Below are 25,079 nucleotides of genomic sequence, written 5' to 3'. Positions count from 1 at the left end.
ACTTATTTACTTTACTTATTAATTACACTGGCTAAAATAACAATACACAATTTCAGCAAGGAATTATTCGTAACAAATCAGAAGTGATGTTCATGTGCACTAATCTTCCCCTCCATTGGTTATATACAGCACATCTTAGTGGTCTTTTGGCAGTATAACTGTAAGGCCCTTGTAATAACTCAGAGCTGACAGCAGGAGGCGGTAGAAGATCTTTTTTATTTATTTTTTTTTAACTAAACTGCAGAATCCCTTTTTTGGAGTAGCCTACCAATGCAATATTGATGAAAGCAAAATACCAAATACCTGCTCCAAATCAACATACATACATATAATCAACACAAACATACATATACGCACATATAAGAAAAGGTTCAGAGATATATATTTTTTTTTTCAGACGATAGCTGACAATGCACTCACAAAACAATGCAGATTTCCATTTGTTGGATGTGAAAAAAAAAAAAGAAAATCACCCCCCAAATACAAAAAAATATATATCTTAAATTCATATTTCAAATATGAAATTCACCATAATAATAAAAAAAAAAAAATGCATATTTTCTTTAAAAATCTGAATAGTTGTAACTCTTGTCCTGTTACTTCTACTGTACATATTCACTGATCTCTACTCCATCTAAACACACACACGGTCTGTACCTCATCATGTATCCTCATAGAATTGATGCGCTCCAGCTTTTTAGTCCAGTACTGGGCCTCGTCGTCAGGGATATCTGCACAAGCAAACAAATAATACAGAAATAAGGGGGAAAGAAAGTCTATAGATATCTTTAGATAAGACTCCAGCTTCCACTGTTCCAATGCATCTCTCGCTCCTCCCTTCCAGTTCTTCTGGCCACACCGCACTCAATTCTGTATTCACAGTGTTTAATATGGCATGAGATACAGAGGTTACAGCAGCAACATCACAAATACATCAGCACCATTTGCTTCCTCTTTTTTTCCCTTAGATGTTCTCCATTTACGTCTCCTTGATTCATTTAGATTTCTTATATCATACAGTGGCCCTAAAAGCACTTCAGACATTTAAAAATGTATGAATTTAGTTTTGTGGCCACTGTATATGTGGCAGTTAACGGAAGAAGCATATTCTAGGGAAAAAGGCATATTCTATTCTATTATATGTGGACTACCATAAGGGAGCTCAAAGCGTGTGTCCAGCAGCACTTGGTGAGGAGTGGGGTTTTTAGTGCCATATATCTCATCTTCCTTCATCAGAACCTCAGAATCCAGTGAGGTCCATTCTCCAGGCCCCTCCTAAAGAAAGAGAGACAGAGAGACCTGTAAGACGTCAGCCCAACTCTGACTCGGAGATACAGTGTAGAGAGAGAGAGCTTGAAGGGACAGCAAATAATAAAAAATTTTTAAAAAAGCAAATAAAACACACAAATGTGACCCTGGACCACAAAACCAGTCATAAGGGTCAATTTTTTTAAATTGAGATCTATACATTATCTTAAATAATCTTTCCATTGATGTATGGTTTGTTAGGATCGGACAATATTTGGCCGAGATACAACTATTTTAAAATATGGAATCTGAGGGTGCAAACAAATCTAAATATTGAGTAAATCGCCCTTATAGTTGTCCAAATGAATTTCTTAGCAATGCATATTACTAATCAAAAATTAACTTTTGAAATATTTACAGTAGGAAATTTACAAAATATCTTCATGGAACATGATATTTACTTAATATCCTAATGGTTTTTGGCATAAAAGAATAATCGATCATTTTGACAATGTATATTTGGCTATTGCTACTACAAATATACCCATGCGACTCTCACATCAGTGTTTTGAACTGCTTTCGTTTGCAAACGGTACTTGAATGGCGCATTTTTCTCTCCTTATTCAGATGATACAACTTTTCCACCGAAGAATGCATTATAGATGGGTTTTCAAATTTTAGCCAGAAGCAACGGCTTGAAGTTAAAAACATCTTAGTGTAGCTGTTCGCTGCATTGTGATGTTTTTATCAGTTGTTTGGACTCTCATTCTGACGGGACCCATTAGCTTCAGAGGATCCATTGGCCAAGGACATACTGCTAAATTTCACCAAATCTGCTGCGATGACGCATCTACATCTTGGATGGCCTAGGATGAGTAAAGTTTCAGCAAATTTTAATTTGGGGGAGAACTTAATTGTCCGCCTTTGACGGACACCATGGGGTTATTCCAGAAGTGTCCAGTTGGAAGCAAATTGTTTTGTCATTCTCACCATTTGCACTGCATTCCCCACCCACCTCAGCTCCGGGCATGACTCAGATGGTCTTAACGTCTTGTGTGAAACAAGGTGGGAGTGGCACTTTCATGCCTCACCAGATAGACAGCTGAGATGTGTGACTGTCGAGGGCATATTTCTCTTCATTCCGATTGGCTGGTGGTACCCACTTACCTCATCTGATTGGCGGATGGTGTTAAGTGGGATCCATGCCGTTCCTATCAAGGTGTCCCAGATGAGTCCTTTATTCCACACCTCCACAACCAGACCCAGGTCCAGACGATTAATCTCACTTGGGCCACAGATAGAGATACAGAAATAGAGATCAGACCATCAACAAATATGATGAAGAAATGCACCGACTCTGAAATCTCCCAATTCACCCACACCTCTCTGTGAGTTCGAGACACTTCATCAGTGTCCTTTAGGGGAGAGTCTAAAAATAACCTCACCAACGGTGGGTGAATTGAGGAAATGGGCATAAATATTTCGTACGGATCATAAAAATTGAATTTTGAATTATTAATTGACTTTTTTTTTGGAATGGAACTATGTAATTAGATTTTCTTGTATATTGGTGGCTATCAGTGTAGTTAATTGGATCTCTGTAACGTCAAGTCTGAGCCGGCTGATGTTTGCTTTAGTAGATCATCCCTATGCACATACATGCATGATTTCATATCCGTTTAAATTTGCATATAATTTTATTTGTTCATGTTGCTTATATCAGAATTAAACGTACACTTATGCCATTCCAAACCTGCATGACTTGAAAAGACGCATGACCCACTTTAAGGCGCTTTTATCCCCCATCACACACTTCACAAAATTTCAGAATATTTCTTGAAAATGTAATAATTAAAAAAAAAAAGTCGTCAGTCATATGGGTTAGAAACAAAACGAGGGTAACAATTTATTATTTAGGGGTGAAATAATTCAACTAACTCAAAGAGTCTCCATACTGGAGCCTGCTTTAGTGTTAACAGTTTCTTCGCCTCAAATTTTGCCTGAAAAGCTCCTAATATTCACAATAATAATGTCAAGCTCATGCAATTTAAACTACCCAAGCAGAAATTTTCCGTGCACAAACCAGGCTAATTCTTCACAATCATATTCAATATAAAGACACAGTAATTATATTAAGAGGCGAGAGAAGAGGAGGGGGAATTAATTATAGGTCTCTCCGAACACTACGATCAGAACATTGAGGCTGTCAGGAGTCCTGCTACCTCTAAATATTTTAATTTCTCTGAACAACTCATAATTGTCTCTTCCTTAGCGGTTTCTAAAGAGCTTGAAGCTGGCAGCAAACCATTAGCGCAACCATTCCATTACATTCTTGATTTAGTGAAACACTGTATTATCCAAAGAAATCTACAGCAGTTAAGCATCTTACAAGTAGGTCAGAATAGTGGTCGTGAATCTCCCCTTTTAAGACTTGAACCCAATGTTGATTTGGCTGGTTAATGTAGCCCAGTTAGCCTGAATGTCACTTTGTAAAAGAAGGACACGTTATATGTGCACACACATTTATACATTATAAAGTTAGTTCAAAAAGGGAATGATCTAACCCTACTATAAACATTATAGACACATCAGTGAGGAAAAAGTACTGAAAGGACAAAAAGAATATTCTAAATTGTGTGTGCAATGAAGAAAGAGTGTATAATAAACAAAAGCCGTCCTTGGAAACTTTGTTTTCATTGTGGTAAGCAGACGGAGTGTGACAGACACAGACAGCATGTCACATCCCATGTCTATATCTCTCAAATTGAATTCAGAGACTCCTAAATTACACCCGCGTCTGAACACAGACATGTGGAGGTATGAAGACATTAAGGTCCGTCCAAATCAACATTTTCAATATCGATATAATTAGAAGAAGTGTTTCTTCGGCTTCAAATCAGCATATTAGAATGATTTCTAAAGGACTGTGTGAAACAGAAGACTGGAGTAATGATGCTGAAAATTCAGCTGTCATCACAGGAAAAAAAACACATTTCAAATTATATTAAAATTCTGTAGTTATTTTCATTTATAATAATATTTCACAATATTTCTGTTTTTACTATATGTAGCATATCACAATTTCTTCAAAAACATTAAAAATCTTACCGATGCCAAACTTCTGAATAGTAGTCATTGACTATTATTAAATGCTAGCAATTCAAGAGAGCATCTCCACAAATGGTTTCTTTGTCTTTCTCTCTCTCTCATTTTATGCCTATCGCTATCAATTTGTCTTGTCTCTTTGCTAGTCTGATCCCTGCCGTGTCAGGTCAGCACATGGCACAGTTTAACCCTTCAACACTCATCCTCCTTATCCCCAACACAATCTCTCTCACACACACACACACGCGCGCCAACGTACACTTACTCTACTAACACACAAACATGAGAAAACAAACACACTTATATATATAGCTTTCTACTGAATCCAGGTCTTGACCGCATTACTGTTTTATATCTTTTCGTCAAATTATTTCAATCTTACAGCAAATGAAACATGAAAAACATACACTGGTCAAGCAAATCAAATATGTGACCCTGGACAACAAAACCAGTCTTAAGTGTCAATTTTTCAAAATTGAGATTTATACATCAGTTGTCCAAATGAATTCTTAGCAATGCATATTACTAATCAAGTTTTGATATATTTACGGTAAGAAATTTACAAAATATCTTCAGGGAACATGATCTTTACTTAATATCCTAATGATTTTTGGCATAAAAGAAAAATTGATAATTTTGACCCTTACAGTGAATTTTTGGCTATTGCTACAAATATACCCCAGCGACTTAAGACTGGTTTTGTGCTCCAGGGTCACATATAACAACAAACATAATACTGCAACACAGCTCTCTCTTTTATATAGGGTGTGCATTAATGTTCAATTATTCAATAACCTGTGTTTAATAATAGTCTTTTTAAAGCTGACGTAAATGACGGATGTAATGATAAATGTATCCATTATATTGTTGTCCATCATTATCTACAATATAATCCAGCTGTCAGTAATCCTAATCTTCACATTACATAATCAGAAGGTATTGTAACCGCTCCACAAGACCAGAATTTGCCCCAACAGTGACGCAAACACTTTTCATTCAAATAATGTTCATGTTTCTGTGTTTGAAAACTGTAAGAATTTGTATTTTAATATTTTAAACCAAAAAATCTTCTGTTCAACTGTCTTTTGACCTAAACATACATATTTAAAATATCACCAGATCACAGAAAAAATACTAGCATTTCAGCTGTGATCTGTATAGAATAGCTGTCACACCAAAGCCTCTATTTTGGGCACGTAAGCCTCTTAAGAGAGGGCAGATTTTAGTCCATATCGACTGATTTATTATACTGTTATGACCTCGGGTCAAACAACACCTCAAATTAAAAACAAACTTGAAAGCATTTTCTTCTCTACAGAGCAACCCGATTGAAAAGTGACACTGCTCTTTGTTGAAATAATTAAAGAATGGATAAACAAATATATTTTGCTATATATCATTTGAGAGACACATTTACATGATCTTTTGATTTTAATATTACAATTTAATACTCAATTCATGGTATGGTAAATGTGATATTAAGGTAAATTATGGTAAATATTGATATTAAAGACTCCGCAGTTTTACTGTTTTCAAATAGTATGTTCCAAAACTAAACCAAAACAGTTATTTAAAAAGAAAAAAAAAAACCTGAGTGACAGTCACAAAATAAAATTAATGTCCGAGACACATGAACTACTGCAGAACCACTGTTCTTTCTACTTTCCAATGTGAAAGTTTGAAAATAGAAATCGGAAAACATGCATTTAATTGCAGACTCTATATTGGCAAACTCATGTGACTATGCATTTGTTTGCGAGTATTCAACCTGGATAAACACTTGTAACCTAATCTATAATTGGAGACACCCCTCTCTCTGGACAGATGATAAATAAATTTTGCCTGTCATATCTGGAAAGCATATTTAAACTGGCCATCTACTCATGGCTGAACAGCACAGTCTAGCCACAAACACAGAAATGACAGCTGAGAATATTGCATCCGCTCTAAATATGATAGCGCGACAGTTTTCTGCATAATGTCACACTAATGGGCCTTTCACATTTACTCCTCTGAAACCTCCTCCTAGCTTCTCTATCAATATCTCTCTCTTTCTTTAATACATCCACTTCATCCTTCTATCGTCTACACACACAGTGAAAGTGTGTTATGTATGTGTGGACTTTAACCTGCCGATCATTCGTGAGCGCTCAGCAGCAGGACAATAATCCAGGCACAGAGGATATCCGTCTGAATAGAACACGCACACAAAGCTGAGCCACTGGCCTAGAATCCTAGAGTCCTATCCCTATAATTATACAACACTTTCTGCAAGCGGTAAAAGGCACGTTGCTTTTGATTTCAGGCTTTCCGACCGACGTAACCAGACAGAGTGGCCGATACTGTTTGGACAGTTTCTGGGTGTCAAAGGTTAGCAGAACATGTTCACAGTTAATGTGATAAACTGTTTGAAAATGAGGAGAATTGACAAGTATTATCAGTCTTGAAAACAATTGTGCTGCTAAATACTGTTGTGAAAACGGATACATTTTTTAAAGATTCTTTAATGAATAAAGAATTTATTTGAAATATGAATCTTTTAAAAGCAAACATTATTATGTTTAATATTACAACTGTCTTATTGTCACTTTTGATCAATCTACTGCATCTGTGATGAATAAAAGTATTAAAAAACTTCTTACAGACCCTATATCAGCGTATATAAAATACACAAGACAGCTCATAATTTAACAACAATAAACAATCAAATTACTGACAATTTCACATATGTGACCCTGGACGACAAAACCAGTCTTAAATGTCAATTTTTCAAAATTGAGATTTATACATGATCTGAAAGCTGAATAAATATTAAGCTTTCCATTGATGTATGGTTTGTTAGGATCTGACAATATTTGGCTGAGATACAACCATTTGAAAATCTGGAATCTGAGGGTGCAAAAAAATCTAAATATTGAGAAAAAAGCCTTTAAAGTTGTCCAAATGAAGTTCTTAGCAATGCATATTACTAATCAGAAATTAAGTTGATACATTTACGGTAAGAAATTTGAAAAGAAAAAAGAAAAAGAAAGAAAAGAAAAAGCGATAATTTGGACCCATACAATGTATATACCCCAGCGACTTAAGACTGGTTTTGTGGTCCAGGGTCACATATTACTTCTTCAAGCTGTCCCAAAACAAATAAAGTGAATTCCTATCTTAAAGTTCACTATTTTCAATCCAGCTACAACAAATTGAGGCTTTTAATCTTCAAAAAAGTATGCAACATTAAACATGTGCTTCAGGCTTCAAGAGCCTGAAATAAACCCTTCTCTCACCATTATCATTCAAGATTAATGTGAAATGAAATCTCTAATAATGTCTAAAAATTATGTTACTTTCAACATTGGGAAAAAATTAAAGTAACCATTCCATCTCTGGTGAAGAATGAATAAATGTGCTTTTTGAACAGAAGAACAAAAAACGTTATATGTCAGTGCTTGTGTTTTGTGCTCCCTCTCTCTCTCTGGTAATCACTGTAACTGCAGCTGATTCTCAGAATCCTTCCTGAAGAATTGCCAAAATTCTCTTTGAAACGATCTGAAAAAACGGGGACAATTTCTGGGACGCACAAAACCTCTTGAGAGCCCATCAAAAAGCTATTTAACATTTGTCATTGCAACAAGGGTCAAAGGTAAGACAAACTGAAGCGTGTGCGCGTCATTTAAAGCAGGCACCAAAAAAAATAAAATAAATAAAAACTTGTGAAGATATACAGAACATAACGGCTCTAACTCTTCTAAAATACGAAATTTCACACTATCCTTAATACTGATGTTTAAAAATATAAAACTGTTTTCTATTTCAAAGAAAACACATCTGCACATCCAATTTGATGTGCTCATAAACAATCTTCCATTTTCCACAGCAAAGTAGTTTTGAGTGTTTCTCAAGTTCTTTAGCGAACCGGGGCCCTTTCATTAGACACAATTTTGAGTGTTACATGGAAACATGACAATAACAGAAATACTCACAACATAAAGTCCTGTTCCCAGCAGGGCTGGTCTCCTCGCACCGTGATGGTTGTGCTTTTAACATTCTGGACCTTCAACGTGACGTACACATTAAACTTGTCTGCAAAAAACAAACAAACAAAAATAGGTTAGAACATTAAAGTCTATTTCAGTTTCATATAGTTCATCCAAAAAAGAAAATTGTGTGTTCGATTACTCATCCTCATGTTATTCTAAACCTGTATGACTTTCTTCTATGGAAAACAAAAGACGACATTTAAACTCATTCTTCATGCAAAGGAATACTTAGTTGAGGAATGCATCTTTTTTCTATATTAAATAAACCAACTCATGAGATGTCAAAGCAAAGTGACAAGTATTGTAATGGAAAATTGAGATGTGACATCCACCTCTAAGTGTGTGTGTGTGTGTGTGTGTATTAAATATTCATGGTTTTATGTAAATGCAATAGTTATTATGTGCAGCGACAGACAGGTTGAAATAGGCTGTCAGAGGTCAAAACAAGCAGGCATAATTAATCCTAGATATATAGTGCCACAAGAGCTCCATGAGAGCCGCAAGTACAGAGGAATATGAAGACAACTGTGAGTGCTTCTATCATCTCTCCAAAGTTGACTTTATAAAAGCAGCTCCCTGTACAATCTCATTATTAAATGGTTTGAGAACATTTTTCAGGATATAAAACTTCTGATTTGAAAAATATAGGCAAATGTCACTTCATCTTCTGAGATGTAAAAAGTGAAATGTTCACATAAAGCAGCTTTCAGAACTCAAAACTTCTTCCTCAGTCCAAAAAACATCTTTTTAACTAGGCTACAAAAATGTGTTTGTTTGTGGTTAACGCCATTACAACTTCTGCGGCTATTTTCATGGTGAGAAATATTATTGGTGAATTATATCATTTATTTTTGGCTAAAAAAAGAAAATTCAGATTTTGAAGAAAGGACTAAAGGTGTCTGGCATCCTTGGTAAAGAAGCAGGGTCACGATTGGCAGTGGGTGAGCAGCAAGGCGTCTTGGTCCATCAGCTGCAGTGTAGCACCTGCAGCTCAGCAGCGTTCTCTAGGATGCTACAGTACACTTCTCACTTATTTGCAGGAATTTCACAAGATTGCCTTGTCATTTCTGTCCGGATGAAATGTGTACATATGTTGAGGAACGCAAGGCTCCATCAATCCTTCTTTCTCAGGGAGACAGACTTTACAAAAAAATAACACACACACCAGGAAAACACAAATGGGCCAACCCACATTCATCCTTTTACACATACAAAATTGGATATGGCTTTAAAAAAAAAAAAAATTTGTCCTACTTTCCATTTAGTTCTCTTATATGTTCACAATTTTGACATAAGGCCTTTTTCACACTGCACACATAATGTGTAAGTGGGGCAGATTCATCTTATGGCCCATATTTACAGGTTAGAGGTCCTCAACATTTTTCAGGCCAAGGACATAAAACTGAGTGTTGCATGCCAAGTATGGCCCCAAAAACCATGCATCTATCATATTAATGCATTTTCATACTTTCATGGCACCTACCATTTAAAAGTTTGGGGTTGGTCTCTTATGCTCATAAAGGCTGCATAAAGGCTAAAAAACCTGTTATTTATACATGAATTTTGCCATTATTTATCACCCAGTCTTTGGTGTCGCATGATCCTTCAGAAATCATTCGAACAAGCCAAACAAGCCAATTCTCAATATTATAATTTCTTAATATTATCAGTGTTAAAAATAGTCAAGTTTTTGTAGAATTTATAGTACTTTTTTGGGGTAAATAGAAAAAACATTTTTGTCACAACTTAAAAGTCTTTACTGTTTTAACTAGGAACTTAACATTTACAATATATCTCTGACAACATTTACAGCTTCTTAATCTACTATCAACTGGTTAATCATTTGTCATTTACATAAAAAAAACATCTTTTGAACTAATACATACAGTATATGTTCCAGGTTTGTTAACACTGAGCAAAATAAGAGTAAATCAATCTTGACCCAGGACTACTGAATTACATGTTCTTATAAAGACCTCAAAACAGATTTCCAAACTAACAAAGACTGCAAGACTCATTTCACAGGGGTGATTTTTAAAAGAAAATGGCACAAGCAGAGAAAAAGAATGAGAGAGAGAGAGGCAGCATCATCAAATTGGACAAAAAAAAAAAAGGGATTAGTCTGAACAATATTCATTTCAGATAGAAAATGATCATTTCCAGAAAATATTATTTGTTTCCAGAGAATATTATTTCTCTAAAACAATGTGTTCACAACCCTGTGATTACTCTAAATTTAGCTCATAAATATCAGCATGAGCTGAACTTCTCATCTGCGGAAATTAATCAGCAGACGATTGCTCAATGACATTTCTATTTACAGTGGCATTATTCATCCAATCAAGGCGTTTGGCCTGAGAAGCCCTCACAGAAATGAAGCCTGCATTTTTTACAATCTTGCAAGGAGAGCTTTCTTAAAACAACTCAAAGAATATGCTCAATAAAAATAAAAATAAAAAAATCACCTGAATACTGACCACCTCATGAAAAAGACCACACTGACCACGACCGCTTGAAAGACTTTCTGTCCTTCACTATTGATTCATTTCAACTGTCCGGTGTCTAATGAATCCTGTAGAAAGCCCCGGAGAAAATGTGTCCTTCACTGAAGAGGGCGTCTCAATCTTTCCACCCAAGATTATCCGGCACGGCTAACGAATAGTAGAGTCATGATCTTTACTCTCCAATTCTCCTTCCCTAAATCTTTATTTCCTCCCAAGCTCTACCTTTCACTTACCCAGGTGCAATTTAGTCTTGAGAAACACAGAGAGAAAGAGACAGGAGGTGACCAAAACAAAATAAAAAATAAAAAAAACAGAAGAGATCTCGGTCACTCTCAATAGTTTCTCCTAGTCAGCAGTGAGATTGCATGGAGAAGAAAAGGAGATCAAGTAATAGATCACCATAAAATTACACCATTTACTAATTCTCAAATCATATGGACTACATTTATGCTTTTTTGTATGTTGCAAACATTTGCAAAAAATATAGTTTACAATAAAACAACAAAATCAATATGCATTTATATCAATGTCAAATACTATTAACACTTATTTTACATTATATATAGTACAACAATTAAAAATTAACCCATTTAAACAATATTTGAACTTAAAAATAAATCTGCAATATTCTCCCTGCTTCTGTTCTGTAATTGTTCAAAATAAATAAATCACTTGGCCACTAGTATTAGAGATTCATAAGAAATCTCAAATTGTGCTCTAATTTGCCAAAATGAAAAAAATATTTCAATATGAACTCAATATTTTTTCAAGACCAAACTATCTGTGCTATGCAATCCACACTCATTTCATTGCACTTCAACTGCATATAGCTAAACAACTGTCACTTTTGTTTTTATATTTTCCATTCAAGGAGAACATCTGAGACAACTGATAGTTAAAATGAACCACAACTGTGAACACCAAGTCTAATGAGCTCTAAAAGAGCAACGGTTGAGCAATAAAGCCGTCCTCGGAGCGTGTATGCATACATTGGTGCTAATGTAATCCTGGAGGGTCAAGTGTCGTGTGTTTGTCTAGGTGAGAACTAGACAGCTTTTCTCAAGAGGTAATGCTAGTTTAATGAGAATTCCTCCAATTTCTCTCTGCAGACAGGCTGTAAGACCCTGGGTGTAATCTCTGTCCCCATGGATTCCTCCTTATCCCAGAGCCTGCAGAGAGGGACACAGCTTCTGCAGCCCACTCTTGATATGACCACCGTAATGAAGAGCAGAATTGGGGCTGAATGAGAGAGAGAGAGATGGAAGGATAGAGCTTGGAGAAGATAGAAAAAGTCAGTGAAGGGCAATTGATTCTTTGTAAGAGCCTGGCTGGTTCCGTATTTGTGTGTGCGGGTCTGTCATTGTTAAAGGGTTAGAAGGGATTCCGCTGAAATGGTAGAGCAACTATTACTGGATCGACTAACTTCTCATAACAATACATCTCTGACCTTTCCAAGTTAAGTACACAACCATTTCAATCAAAAGTTAACAGGTACATGAAGAACAGAAAGCAAAAGATGTGTAGTTAATGGATGGTTTAAGTCACCAAAGGTTAAAATAACATGTTATAATCTACCATGTTTTGTCCATTCAACACTTTTACTTCCTTCTTAAATATCCCAAAGCAAAAAAACTGTGTAGTAGGCTACCCATCCAGACGGAAAAGAACAGTTAGTTAGTTAGTTAGTTGTCTTAAACATCTTAAAAAGCTGTCCTTAAAGGCTTTTCTCAATACACTTAACACTGGGTCAACATCTTTTTTAACCTCAGATGAAGGCCACTTCTAACCGTGGCTTAAGCAATGTTCCACACTTTTTATTCTGCCCAGAGACGAACCTAAAACTATAAGTTGGCTCACCTTTTTTTTTTTTTTTACAGTGTGGTGGTCAACCAGCTAGAGGTCTTTAACCCTGTTTCCTAGTTTTTTATTTATAAAAATGAACAAACTTGGACGCTTTTGGAATGCAGTTTTAATGTTTGACAGCATCCATTAACAAACATATATGGTCAGTCTAAATTTTTAATCTCAATGTTTCTTATATCCTAAAATGGTCATCCTCTTTTCTCTGGTTGAGAATGTATCATGACTTTCTCACTCTTCAACTTTCTTACTTTCTTTTTTATTAACAATTTATTTTTGCCAATGCTATAAGCTTGTGAGACTTATTTTTTGACCCTAAAGTCTACAGCAGCTATATTATCTCTGTTATTTATTTGATTCTCAGCATGCCCACAAGAACCAACTTCATTCCTCTTGCTTTATTTCTGTTTTCAAAAGTGTCAATAATACATGTAAATGATAAAATAATCAATACATGTCAATTTCTTCAATCAATGAGAGTAGAATTAGTAAAGGTCTAAAGTGGCCCACTTTATCTAGCACACTCAGCCAAAATGGGCCAGTAATATTTAACCATATAAAACTATTTTTAAATGCATTCTTTGCATTTTAATCCATGTTAACGGCAGTGACAAATAATACAAGTACTGTCACAATAAAATATTACATTTAATAAGGAACCTTGATTAAAATCAACGGGCTTACTGTCTTTCACGAGTCCTCCTTTGAGATGTAGCCACAATCAAAGAAATGGTGTCCTTTTAATTAAAGACCATTGTAATGAAAGTGTAAACAAACTGAGCACACTACAATCAAGCTTAAATGGCCCACTAATACTGAATTCACCCTAAATGTTTCTGCATCAGACTTGCAATCCTACAGGCTTCAGAACAGCTGAAATATATTTGAAGGCAAAAGGAGTCAGCAATAAATGGAAATACAGAAACGAGGTGTGATTTTTGTGATTAATGGGCCTAGGGTGAAGCAGGGAAATGATCAAATATTTATATCATTCTGAATCTCTAATTACTCTTATGTACGTCAGACTCTTTTGTGGGTACATCTTTACATCTGTAACCACTTCCTTTCATAAGATTCCTTTATATGCTCTCACTCTCCTTCACTGTCCCAGAGTGCAAAGGGGCTCCCAGGGATGCCTAACCTGATGAATATTTAATTTTTGATGACTTACGAAAATAAATAAGTCATATTCACACATGCCTGGGCCTGTACAGCTGACATTTACGAGCTATTTGGAGAAATACTCCCACATGATGTTAAATATAAAAACACAGACACCTGAGTACAAGCAATAAATCTAGTCCATATTATAGAGAAATGAAAAGAAATTATTCAGCAAGGATACGTTAGACTAAACAAAAGAGAGCAAAGTTACTTATAATGCAACAAAAGTCTCTTTAACAAATAACCCTGAAAAAGTAGCATGGTTTCCACAAAAATAAACTGTTAATAAAATAATAAAAACTGTTACTTAAGCAACAAATCAGCATAATAAAATGATTTCTGAAGGATCATGTGACACTGAGTAATGTTTGCGGATTCAGCTTTGCCATCACTGGAATAAATAACATTAAAAAATATTATTTAAATATTATTTAAAATTGGAACAGCCTAATATTTCACTGTAATTTTTTTTACTGTATATTTGGTCAAATAAATGCATCCTTGGTAAGTATAAGAGACTTCTTTAAAAAAATTAAACGAATAATAAATAATAATAATAATAATAAGTCATTTAAAAAAAATCTAACAGAGACAAACCCCTAACATTTGAATGTAGTGTGCACATCATGATATACATTATGCAAGACATCAATGTAAAATGAAAATGAAATATCTTCAGATGTAAAACGAATGTATGTTTGGCAGGTAGAAGCCAACAAACAGGAATTTAGACACCCGTCTCAAATAATAGGCTTCTTCATTTGATGCAATTAAGCATCACCAGCTGTTAAACTAAAGTGAGCCACTTTCACTTTTCGGTAAGAATCCCTCTGCGGCAAAGATAATAGAATCTTATTAGGAGTCAAACTGCATTTGATTCAAGCACAGTATTGAATTCTGTGCTGTGGGTGGGACACTCGGAGAAGAGGCTGAAAAGGCTTTTTCTGTTATTAGCAATAGATTAGATTTCTATGGGCTTCTCTGTCACTCTGACAGACCTCTGTTCATTTGGGAGTCAGACACAGACTGATGCTCTGCTGCTGCTGGCGCTCTCTCTCTCTCAGTGATCTTAGTCTCATTTATGGAATAGCCACTCTACATGAGGTCAATCAAGAGTACATGAATTATGCATTTATGATGTTCTCATCCAGTAATTAATACACACCATACATGTTTACCTAAAGTATATATACATTCAGATGAATGAAGAATGTAATTTCTGCACTGCTAGCAGCACCTAAGAGAATCACAGAAATGGTCTTCAACGGTGTTTTAATAATCTCCATCTGCCAATGCCTGGACATGTAGTTCTGCCCTAAACTCATGCCACAGGTTGAGCTGATGTTATTATGTTTAGCATAACATGTTAATATGTTATGTCTTTTTGATGCTGCTAGTTGTGGGGAAATTGCGCACTTCAACTGTGTCTGAAAATGTATACTGTCTTGTACTACATTTGGTTTGAAATTTACTTGGTGACTTTTCTAAAAGTATGTTCTATGTAGTATGAATACGGGTAGTAGGAATTCAAATCGGACACACAACATCTGCCATGTTGTCACTGTCACATGACCTACCAGCATCACTGCCATTCACAATTTCCCATGGCTTCATGGGATAGTAAAGTGTTGGTCGAATGCACACTCTAGAAATAGCAGGTCATCTGGATAATTTTTGCCCATTAAATACTCAATCGGACATACTATACTTCTAGAGTACTGTTTTTCACATACTATATAGTATGGAAGTAGGCATATTTGACCACAGAGTTCACCTTTAAGGAATTTAGCAGATGGCTGGATGAATGGATGATGCAGGATTAAAGTAGAAGCAGACATTCTAGGTGTGGGTGACACAGGGAGAATGAGAAGACCCAGACACAATAAGAACACAGAATGCCAGACAGAGATGAAACACTAGCTCATTAGCTTCTCAAATAGATTCATCATTTAGACAGAAAGATACTCATGTACCCATATAGATTTATTCACCATAAATTTGTCCCCACAATCTATACCTATTCTACCAGCCTTTCAATATCACCACTTGCTCTCAAACATTTTTATCAGAAATTTTTATCCCAAGTGATTTTCAAATGAGAAAACCACCACGAGCAAAGCATAAGCGCCAGCAATATCTGCAATATTTGAGGTGATAAGCCACACAAAACAGCAACTAGTCAGAAATCACACATTCTAGCAGCTTGGTACCTCATATACACAATCTTTCCCTGGCAGACTGCTATAAACCTCTGCAGCTTGCCTCTCTGAAATTGCATCACAGTCAGGATGAAGCTGGAGATTGTAGCCAGCTCTTGCCATTTTTTGTTTGCAACATGCATCAGATTATAATTTGTAATCCCAAAACTAATTCAGAAATGACTGAAATCTTGTGTGCATTTTTTTTTGGGATGCACCAATACTAACATTCTGGCTGATATGTCATTTATTTTTATTGCCGTGTCAGCATCTAAGGCTAAAACTGAGTTGGAATAATACAAGAGTTACAAACAAAATAAAAACAAAAATACAGCAGTTAAAATTATACAAGATTTTATTTTAATTAATGTATGATTAAAAAAAATAATAATAATAAAATAAAATCTTTTCTGGTAAAATCTTACAGAACAAGTCCCTGAGTGAGTGTTTTTCATTAAAAGAAAAAGGTTTCTACTTGCACTAAAACTGGGACAGACAGTCCAATAAAATATGTTTTTCTGGCTGATAATGGCAAGATGAATATTATTTTGATGGCAGATAATGGATAAATAGCCTAGCTGTTATAAAATTCTACACTACTTTGTCTGAATAAATAAAAAATTAAATACTAAAAACTAAATTCAATCATTTTAAATGCTGCAAAACTATAAAGTATATTAAGAAAACAATACATATATATATTCTATTTGAGAATTGCTAAAGATATCAAGAGAATCTACATAAATAAAATGGGAAAAAGAACACGCACAAATATCTGATATTAAATATCTAACATCAGCTGATACTGATAAGATAAAAATAATAATTCATATTTTTTCCTGTTGTATTAATGTCAATTTCATTTCATTGCTCTTCCAAAAGGTTCAGTCATTAAAAGACATGCACTTACAGCGTGTGTGTTTGTGTCTCCTGGGTAGAGAGTGTAATGTGTGTTATAGTGTAGTGAAAATCCCCTGACAGTCCAGTGCTTGCCTGCTGGCTAACAAGAAAACCAGTTCACCGCGTCTCTCCAGTCCAAGCCAAACTGGGCCGCAGCACGAGTCTGATTCAAGGACCTCATTTTAGCACCAAACACTCATGTGAATGACAATTGACTGAATGATGTGTTATTTTTTCCTCTTTGAGGCTAGGGTAATTGTAGAGCCACAACTGTTTTATGCATGACGCAAACAGTCCATTACCTGGAGGTCCTTGCAGCTTGGCCTTTTTCACTGAAAAGAAAAGAAAAAAAATACAATGTAAGTGAAAACCACAAATTGCAAAGTGAGTTTTTTTTGCAGCAATATAATACCTGATGAAAGGGGGGAAAAAAATACAGATAAAACGCTGCTTAACAGAGGATTTTACCACATACAGTGGGTACGGAAAGTATTCATACCCCCTTAAATTTTTCACTCTTTGTTATATTGCAGCCATTTGCTAAAATCATTTAAGTTCATTTTTTTTCCTCAATGTGCACACAACACCCCATATTGACAGAGAAAAACAGAATTGTTGACATTTTTGCAGATTTATTAAAAAAGAAAAACTGAAATATCACATGGTCCTAAGTATTCAGACCCTTTGCTCAGTATTTAGTAGAAGCACCCTTTTGATCTAATACAGCCATGAGTCTTTTTGGGAAAGATGCAACAAGTTTTTCACACCTGGATTTGGGGATGCTCTGCCATTCCTCCTTGCAGATCCTCTCCAGTTCTGTCAGGTTGGATGGTAAACGTTGGTGGACAGCCATTTTTAGGTCTCTCCAGAGATGCTCAATTGGGTTTAAGTCAGGGCTCTGGCTGGGCCATTCAAGAACAGTCACGGAGTTGTTGTGAAGCCACTCCTTCGTTATTTTAGCTGTGTGCTTAGGGTCATTGTCTTGTTGGAAGGTAAACCTTCGGCCCAGTCTGAGGTCCCGAGGACTCTGGAGAAGGTTTTCGTCCAGGATATCCCTGTACTTGGCCGCATTCATCTTTCCCTCGATTGCAACCAGTCGTCCTGTCCCTGCAGCTGAAAAACACCCCCACAGCATGATGCTGCCACCACCATGCTTCACTGTTGGGGCTGTATTGGACAGGTGATGAGCAGTGCCTGGTTTTCTCCACACATACCGCTTAGAATTAAGGCCAAAAAGTTCTATCTTGGTCTCATCAGACCAGAGAATCTTATTTCTCACCATCTTAGCAAACTCCATGCTGGCTTTCATGTGTCTTGCACTGAGGAGAGGCTTCCGTCGGGCCACTCTGCCATAAAGCCCCGACTGGTGGAGGGCTGCAGTGATTGTTGACTTTCTAAAACTTTCTCCCATCTCCCGACTGCATCTCTGGAGCTCAGCCACAGTGATCTTTGGGTTCTTCTTTACCTCTCTCACCAAGGCTCTTCTCCCCCAATAGCTCAGTTTGGCGGACGGCCAGCTCTAGGAAGGGTTCTGGTCGTCCCAAACGCCTTCCATTTAAGGATTATGGAGGCCACTGTGCTCTTAGGAACCTTAAGTGCAGCAGAAATGTTTTGTAACCTTGGCCAGATCTGTGCCTTGCCACAATTCTGTCTCTGAGCTCTTCAGGCAGTTCCTTTGACCTCATGATTCTCATTTGCTCTGACATGCACTGTGAGCTGTAAGGTCTTATATAGACAGGTGTGTGGCTTTCCTAATCAAGTCCAATCAGTATAATCAAACACAGCTGGACTCAAATGAAGGTGTAGAACCATCTCAAGGATGATCAGAAGAAATGGACAGCACCTGAGTTAAATATATGAGTGTCACAGCAAAGGGTCTGAATACTTAGGACCATGTGATATTTCAGTTTTTCTTTTTTAATAAATCTGCAAAAATGTCAACAATTCTGTTTTTCTGTCAATATGGGGTGCTGTGTGCACATTAATGAGGGAAAAAAAAATATGAACTTAAATGATTTTAGCAAATGGCTGCAATATAACAAAGAGTGAAAAATTTAAGGGGGTCTGAATACTTTCCGTACCCACTGTATGTCGGGCAAGTTCAAACAAAGGACAGGGTTCAATCCCAACAACCAATCCAGTACAACATTTTTAACCCTCTCCCAAATGATTTCCACTTGGTCTACCTGGAAAAATTCACATTCGCACTGCATTTTAATGGCAGCTGTCCAGCTGACACAAGACTTCAAATTCAGCAATCTTTGTTCAAGGGACACAGAATAGTTGGAGCCAATCATGATTTGACAATCAATTGCCATGCGATTAATTACTCTGGAGCCACAGAAAATGACATTATGAAAACACTGACTGGCTGATAGCTCCACAAGAACACGACAGTCCCAAAACCATTAGTGTCAAACAAAGGTGTATATCTACACCTATGGACATAGCTCAAATAGTAGAGCATGCCGCTAGCAACGCAAAGATCATGGGTTCGATTCCCAGGGAAAGCAAGAGCTGATAAAATGTAAAAACTGTAACTTGAATGCAATGTAAGTCGCTTTGGATAAAAGCGTCTGCTAAATGCATAAATGTAAATGTAATGTAAAATGGGAAAACACTGGGGTCCATAAGGGGGTGCTTAGGGGATCCATGACATATGTCTGATCAGAAATCATTAAACTAACCACATTGACTTTATTCTACTGACAGCCCTATAGTTTAAAACAGTAAGGAATAAAAATACATTCGTTTTATTATTATTATTATTATAGATTTATACACTACCAGTCAAATGTTTTTGAACAGCAAGATTTTTTATGTTTTTTACAGAAATCTCAGCATTTATTTGATCCAAAGTAAAGCAAAAACAGTTAAACTTTTACTATTTAAAATAACTGCTTTCTATTTGAATATATTTTAAAATGTAATATGTGTTACAAAAGCTTTTTAGTTCAAATAAATGCTGATATTTGGATCTTTCTATTCATCAAAGAATCCTGAAAAAATGTACTCAACTGTGTTAAATATTGATAATAATAATAAACAAAATATCTTGAACAGCAAATCAGCATGCATAGAATTATTTCTGAATGATCACGTGACATTGAAGACTGGAGTAATGATGCTGAAAATTCACCTTTGATCACAGGATAAATTACATTTTTAAATATATTAAAAAAAGAAAACTGTCATTTTAAATGTTGCTGTATTTTGAATCAAATAAATGTAGGCTTGGTGAGCAGAAGAGAATTCTTAAAAAAAAAAAACACACATTAAAAATCTAACTGTCCAAAAACTTTTGACCGGTAGTGTACATCTGCTGTTAGTGGGTAGGAAATATAATAATTATATTATCCTATACTATATATCCAGATCATTTTTTTAATAATTTGCTTTGGCTTTAGCACCAGTCTTACCTAACAAAAACTACCGATTAAAAATCATTATTAATTGGAATAAAGCTGAAATAAAACAAATTCTAAACATTATTTGGAAAACTTAAAACCTAAGCGAAAATGAGAAAAGTCACCTTAATAACTAACTGAAATAAAATAAAATTTTAATTACTACAACTAAAACAAAAAAGTGACAAAACACACAAAATTACTATAACAAACTAAAATTCAAATGAAAACAAAAAATATGTAAATAAAAGCTAAATATGAATAAACACTAATAGTAAAACAACACTGTTTAGAACAGTGACAATACAAAAGTCAGCATGGTTTCTTTATATAATAGAAGACAATGTAATAAGTTTGAAACCCCCTACACTCTCAGAAATAAAGGTACAAAAGCTGGCACTGGGGCGGTACCTTTTCAAAAGGTACACTTTTGCACATTTTAAGTACTAATATGTACCTTTAAGGTACCAAAATGGACCCTTTAGGTACAAACATGAGGTACTGCCCCAGTGACAGCTTTTGTACCTTTATTTCTGAGAGTGTATCTTAAAGCAATGTGGCAAAACTACCCTGGAGAAGACGACATACACTATGGTGCTTCACGATGCCATACAATAACCTTTTTGTCTAAACGGTTCCATAAAGAACCTTTAACATCTGAAGAACCTTTCTGTTTCACAAAAGGTTCTTTGTGGTGAAAGAAGGCTCTTCAGATTATAAAAAAGGTAAGAAAGAGATGGTTCTTTAAAGAACCTTTGACCGAATGGTTCTTTGTGGAACCAAAAATGGTTCTTCTATGGCATCACTTGAACACCTTTATTTTTAAGAGTGCACCATAACCTAAACTTCAAACAATTGAAATCTTTTCAGAAAATTGGAAGAGACATGCACAGATCTAAAAAGAAAAAAAAGGATAGGTATAGGGTATTAGATGCATTCTTTTGGACAGACAGGATAAACAGAGGCTGCAGAGAGCTTACGGCTGACATGCACTCATGTGATGCTGCGGCCGCATACACACAGACCCACACAGCACCAGATGGCTGGAGGATTACACTGAAGCTCTGTCCTTCCCCCCAACACCAGCATCGCGCTATATACATCCGTCTAACTTATCACTTTCCCCTTGTGCCTGTATGCTTCCTCTCTACATGTGGAGAACAAACTTCTGAACAATCCACAGCAACACACAAAACACTGCAAACCAAATCCGCTAAAACATTACCATGCAGCTCTTTGCATACACTTTCTTCAAAACTCAACTGTAAAACACAGTCTGCAGCAAAACATAATAATCCACCGTTACATTCACGATGAGACCAAATCATATTTATTTTGTTCTGTTATCCCAGAATATCTCTCTATTCATCATCGAGATGTCAGTCTCTTTTGATTCTCTGTACATGCTTCCTCTCTCACGGCTGCTGACAGCATGACATATCTTTGTGACACAAAAGACCTCACAGAACAGCAATTTACTCCAGTCCAGACAAACTAAAATCAATTGTATTAGATTTATAAAGAGAGGAAACTCCTATAGATGGTTTAAAATTGCTGTCATGCTCATATGCATGTGTACCCTCACTGCAAATATTACCACTTATTTCTAAAAGCAGAATATTCAGCTGCTGTAAATGATTTCAATAGTCAACAGCTAAACAGAACTGATTTAGACTTTTATACTACTGAAGAAATTTAAGTGGTGCTTAAGTCCTGCATCACCAAAGAGAAGCCTGTCGCATTCACCAGAAGATCCAGTTCTGAGATTCTAATTACAAATAAAAGCACAAAATTTAAATAAATGGAAAAACTGATTCATTTTTGTAATAAGATCTAACATGCATTTACAAAATACAATTTTTATTGCATGCTGACTTTAAACATTGCTATTCATTTACTAGGGTAATCTGGGGTGCTACTTACAGGCTCAAGTCAAAAGAGCCCATTGAAGTCTCTATGATATTCTTTAGATATGCATTAGGGGACCTATTTTTTGCAAAGAAAATAATGTTCTCCTCCTTAATAAACTTAAAAAGTTTAAGGTATCAGTTATGTCAGTAGCACAATGTATCGGAGCCAGTGGTCTTATGAAATTGCATACAAGCATAGTACTCTCGAATTCAGAATAGATAACAAATGGTTGCAGATTACAACTGAGTGTTTTACGCACAATATATGTGACCCTGGACCACAAAACCAGTCTTAAGTCGCTGGGGTATATTTGTAGCAATAGCCAAAAATACATTGTATGGGTCAAAATTATCCATTTTTCTTTTATGCCAAAAATCATTAGGATATTAAGTAAAGATCATGTTCCATGAAGATATTTTGTAAATTTCTTACCATACATATATCAAAACTTTTAAAACATTTTTAATTAGTAATATGCATTGCTAAGAACTTCATTTGGACAACTTTAAAGGCGTTTTTCTCAATATTGTGATTTTTTTTGCACCCTCAGATTCCAGATTTTCAAATAGTTGTATCTCGGCCAAATATTGTACCATACATCAATGGAAAGCTTATTTATTCAGCATTCAGGTAGAAATTTAGAAGAATTGACACTTAAGACTGGTTTTGTGGTCCAGGGTCACATATTATCAATAAGGAGTATTTTTTGACATCCTTCTGATTTGACATACAGTACAACGTTTAGTGCTTATATTAGCATATAATGTATTCAAAGCGAAATGACATCTATTAAAGCCAGTCAACTCTAATGCTTGATTTGCAAAGCAGATATAAGAGTGACCAAAGTTAAGTCTACTCAAGCTCACTGATACGTTATTGATTGAACATGGATGGCTTCACAAGTATTTAACAACAGGTGCACAGTACAGTCGACATCAGATATCTCTTATTAAGCAGAAGTCACAAAAACACACCCACAGTGAAGTCAGGTGGATGAAATGCAATAGAATAATGCAAAGAAAAATGTGTGCTGGTTGTCACACAATCATAGTGTACAGTAAGACAATCAGACAGGTGATCACAGCATATGCAATAACATTTCAGCAGCGGGAAAACCCGTTAAGCGCATTAACGCGAAGAGGAGACGCATCCAATCCACAATAACACACATTCGAGTCATGTTTATCGAAAGTTGCACCTTTTCTACAATTATAACTTAACATCATAACCTGTTGCTTTAACCGGTTTCAGATGCACTTCAAGTTGAGCAACTACGCGCTATTTCAAAACAGAAGGATATATATATATATATATACACACATGCATACAATAAAAGGAAGACAATGCAATAACAAGAAAACGGATAAACATTTAAAGGTCCCAAACACTCACCTCGCACGCACAGTAGCGACATTGCTGAGATTTTAGTTCAACACAGCACAGTTATGACTTGATCACCTCCTGTGGCATTTGCCACTTTATTTCCTCCACTTTCGAGATGATATTTCAAGTTGCGAGAAACAATCGTAGTTGTTTAAATTCATCATAATAATAAGAGTGAAGTGCCGACTGTGTTTGCAATGCGCGAGGAGAACTGTTCGGCGTCCCCATGGCTTTAGAGACGTGCGCGTGAACCAATCATCTCCAAAGACCGGAGAATGTGGGCGGGTCTAAAAGATGATGAGTCGAATAACGTTTTGTAGGCGCACAGGTGTGTAAATCGCTCTTTAACTCGCACTATTTACAACATCTGTATCAGTATAACAATCTTATAAAATGAAACAAACACCCTATGTTTTTAACAAATAGCTGCAGGTTTGAATTGTATTAGAAATGTAAAATAATAAATGTTGCAGCTTTGAGACAAGAACAATGCGCAGCTTCTTAAAATTATTTAAAAGAAAAAAGGAAATAAATGACACCAAACGCGAACCATGATGTTTAATTTCCACTGATTTAAACGCATTTTAACTGTAAAGAAAAAACTCAAATATCAATCTGTGGCGCAATCTGTAGGACTTGATTTATTTATTGATATATGCTTCTGTGGTACAATCGCGCCATCTAGTGGTGAGCATATGCTGCTTTATAAAAAAAAAAAAAAAAAAACCTGTCTAAATATGAATTTACATTCACATTTGTCTCAAAGTAACCGTGACCCTGAACTGATTTAAATAAAAGCTTCACAAGCGACACAATCAACTGCATATAAAGATGCAAATGCTTGTACAGAATCTATTTAAATTGCATTAAACCACTGATCTATATATAATGACTCTCTATTATAGATCAGTGCATTAAACGTTGTTTAGTTATCATAATCTATGGTTTAAACTTAAACATATTGTTAAGTGTATTGGTTATATTGGTGTATGGTCTCCAGCTCTTATGGATTTAAGTTACATGGCTTTCGACAGATTAAAAAAAAAAAAAGTGAACTGGAAATATGATTTTGTAGGGTTGTTAGGAAAAACGTATAAAAACTTGATTTTGCACTGATTATAAATTAATTTTGTTTGCTTAATTAATATTTTTCTTCCGAATCATTCCATAGGACAGAAGCCTTGACCTTATTTAAACTCTTATTATAGTTTATTTGAGGTTTGTAAGCAAAGGTATTTTTTTTCGATTAATATATTTTGGTTGCTTAAATATGAATTTACCAATTCATCGAAATATTGTTTAGTGCACCGTTATATAAACCCTATTTTTGTCCAGTCGTTATCTATACGTTTCCCCACCAAAGCGGAG

General features: G+C 35.6%; 1 protein-coding gene across 1 annotated transcript in view; it reads right to left on the bottom strand.

Annotated features, from left to right (window-relative positions):
* LOC131540312 (uncharacterized) overlaps positions 1–23,979 on the bottom strand; it is a 107,679-nt gene extending 83,700 nt beyond the window's left edge. Inside the window, exons 1-6 of the mRNA XM_058774959.1 lie at positions 23,721–23,979; positions 17,313–17,342; positions 8,328–8,427; positions 2,416–2,533; positions 1,152–1,275; positions 658–731 (exon numbers count right to left, since the gene is read on the bottom strand). Coding sequence (XP_058630942.1) covers positions 658–731; positions 1,152–1,275; positions 2,416–2,533; positions 8,328–8,427; positions 17,313–17,342; positions 23,721–23,742 — 468 coding nt within the window. The 5' untranslated portion in view covers positions 23,743–23,979. The remainder of the gene's footprint in view (positions 1–657; positions 732–1,151; positions 1,276–2,415; positions 2,534–8,327; positions 8,428–17,312; positions 17,343–23,720) is intronic.
* Between the last annotated feature and the right edge of the window lie 1,100 nt (positions 23,980–25,079).

This window comes from Onychostoma macrolepis, chromosome 05 (assembly GCF_012432095.1).
Source record: "Onychostoma macrolepis isolate SWU-2019 chromosome 05, ASM1243209v1, whole genome shotgun sequence".
Classification (NCBI taxonomy): domain Eukaryota; kingdom Metazoa; phylum Chordata; class Actinopteri; order Cypriniformes; family Cyprinidae; genus Onychostoma; species Onychostoma macrolepis.
This window is presented reverse-complemented; position numbering and strand designations above follow the sequence as displayed.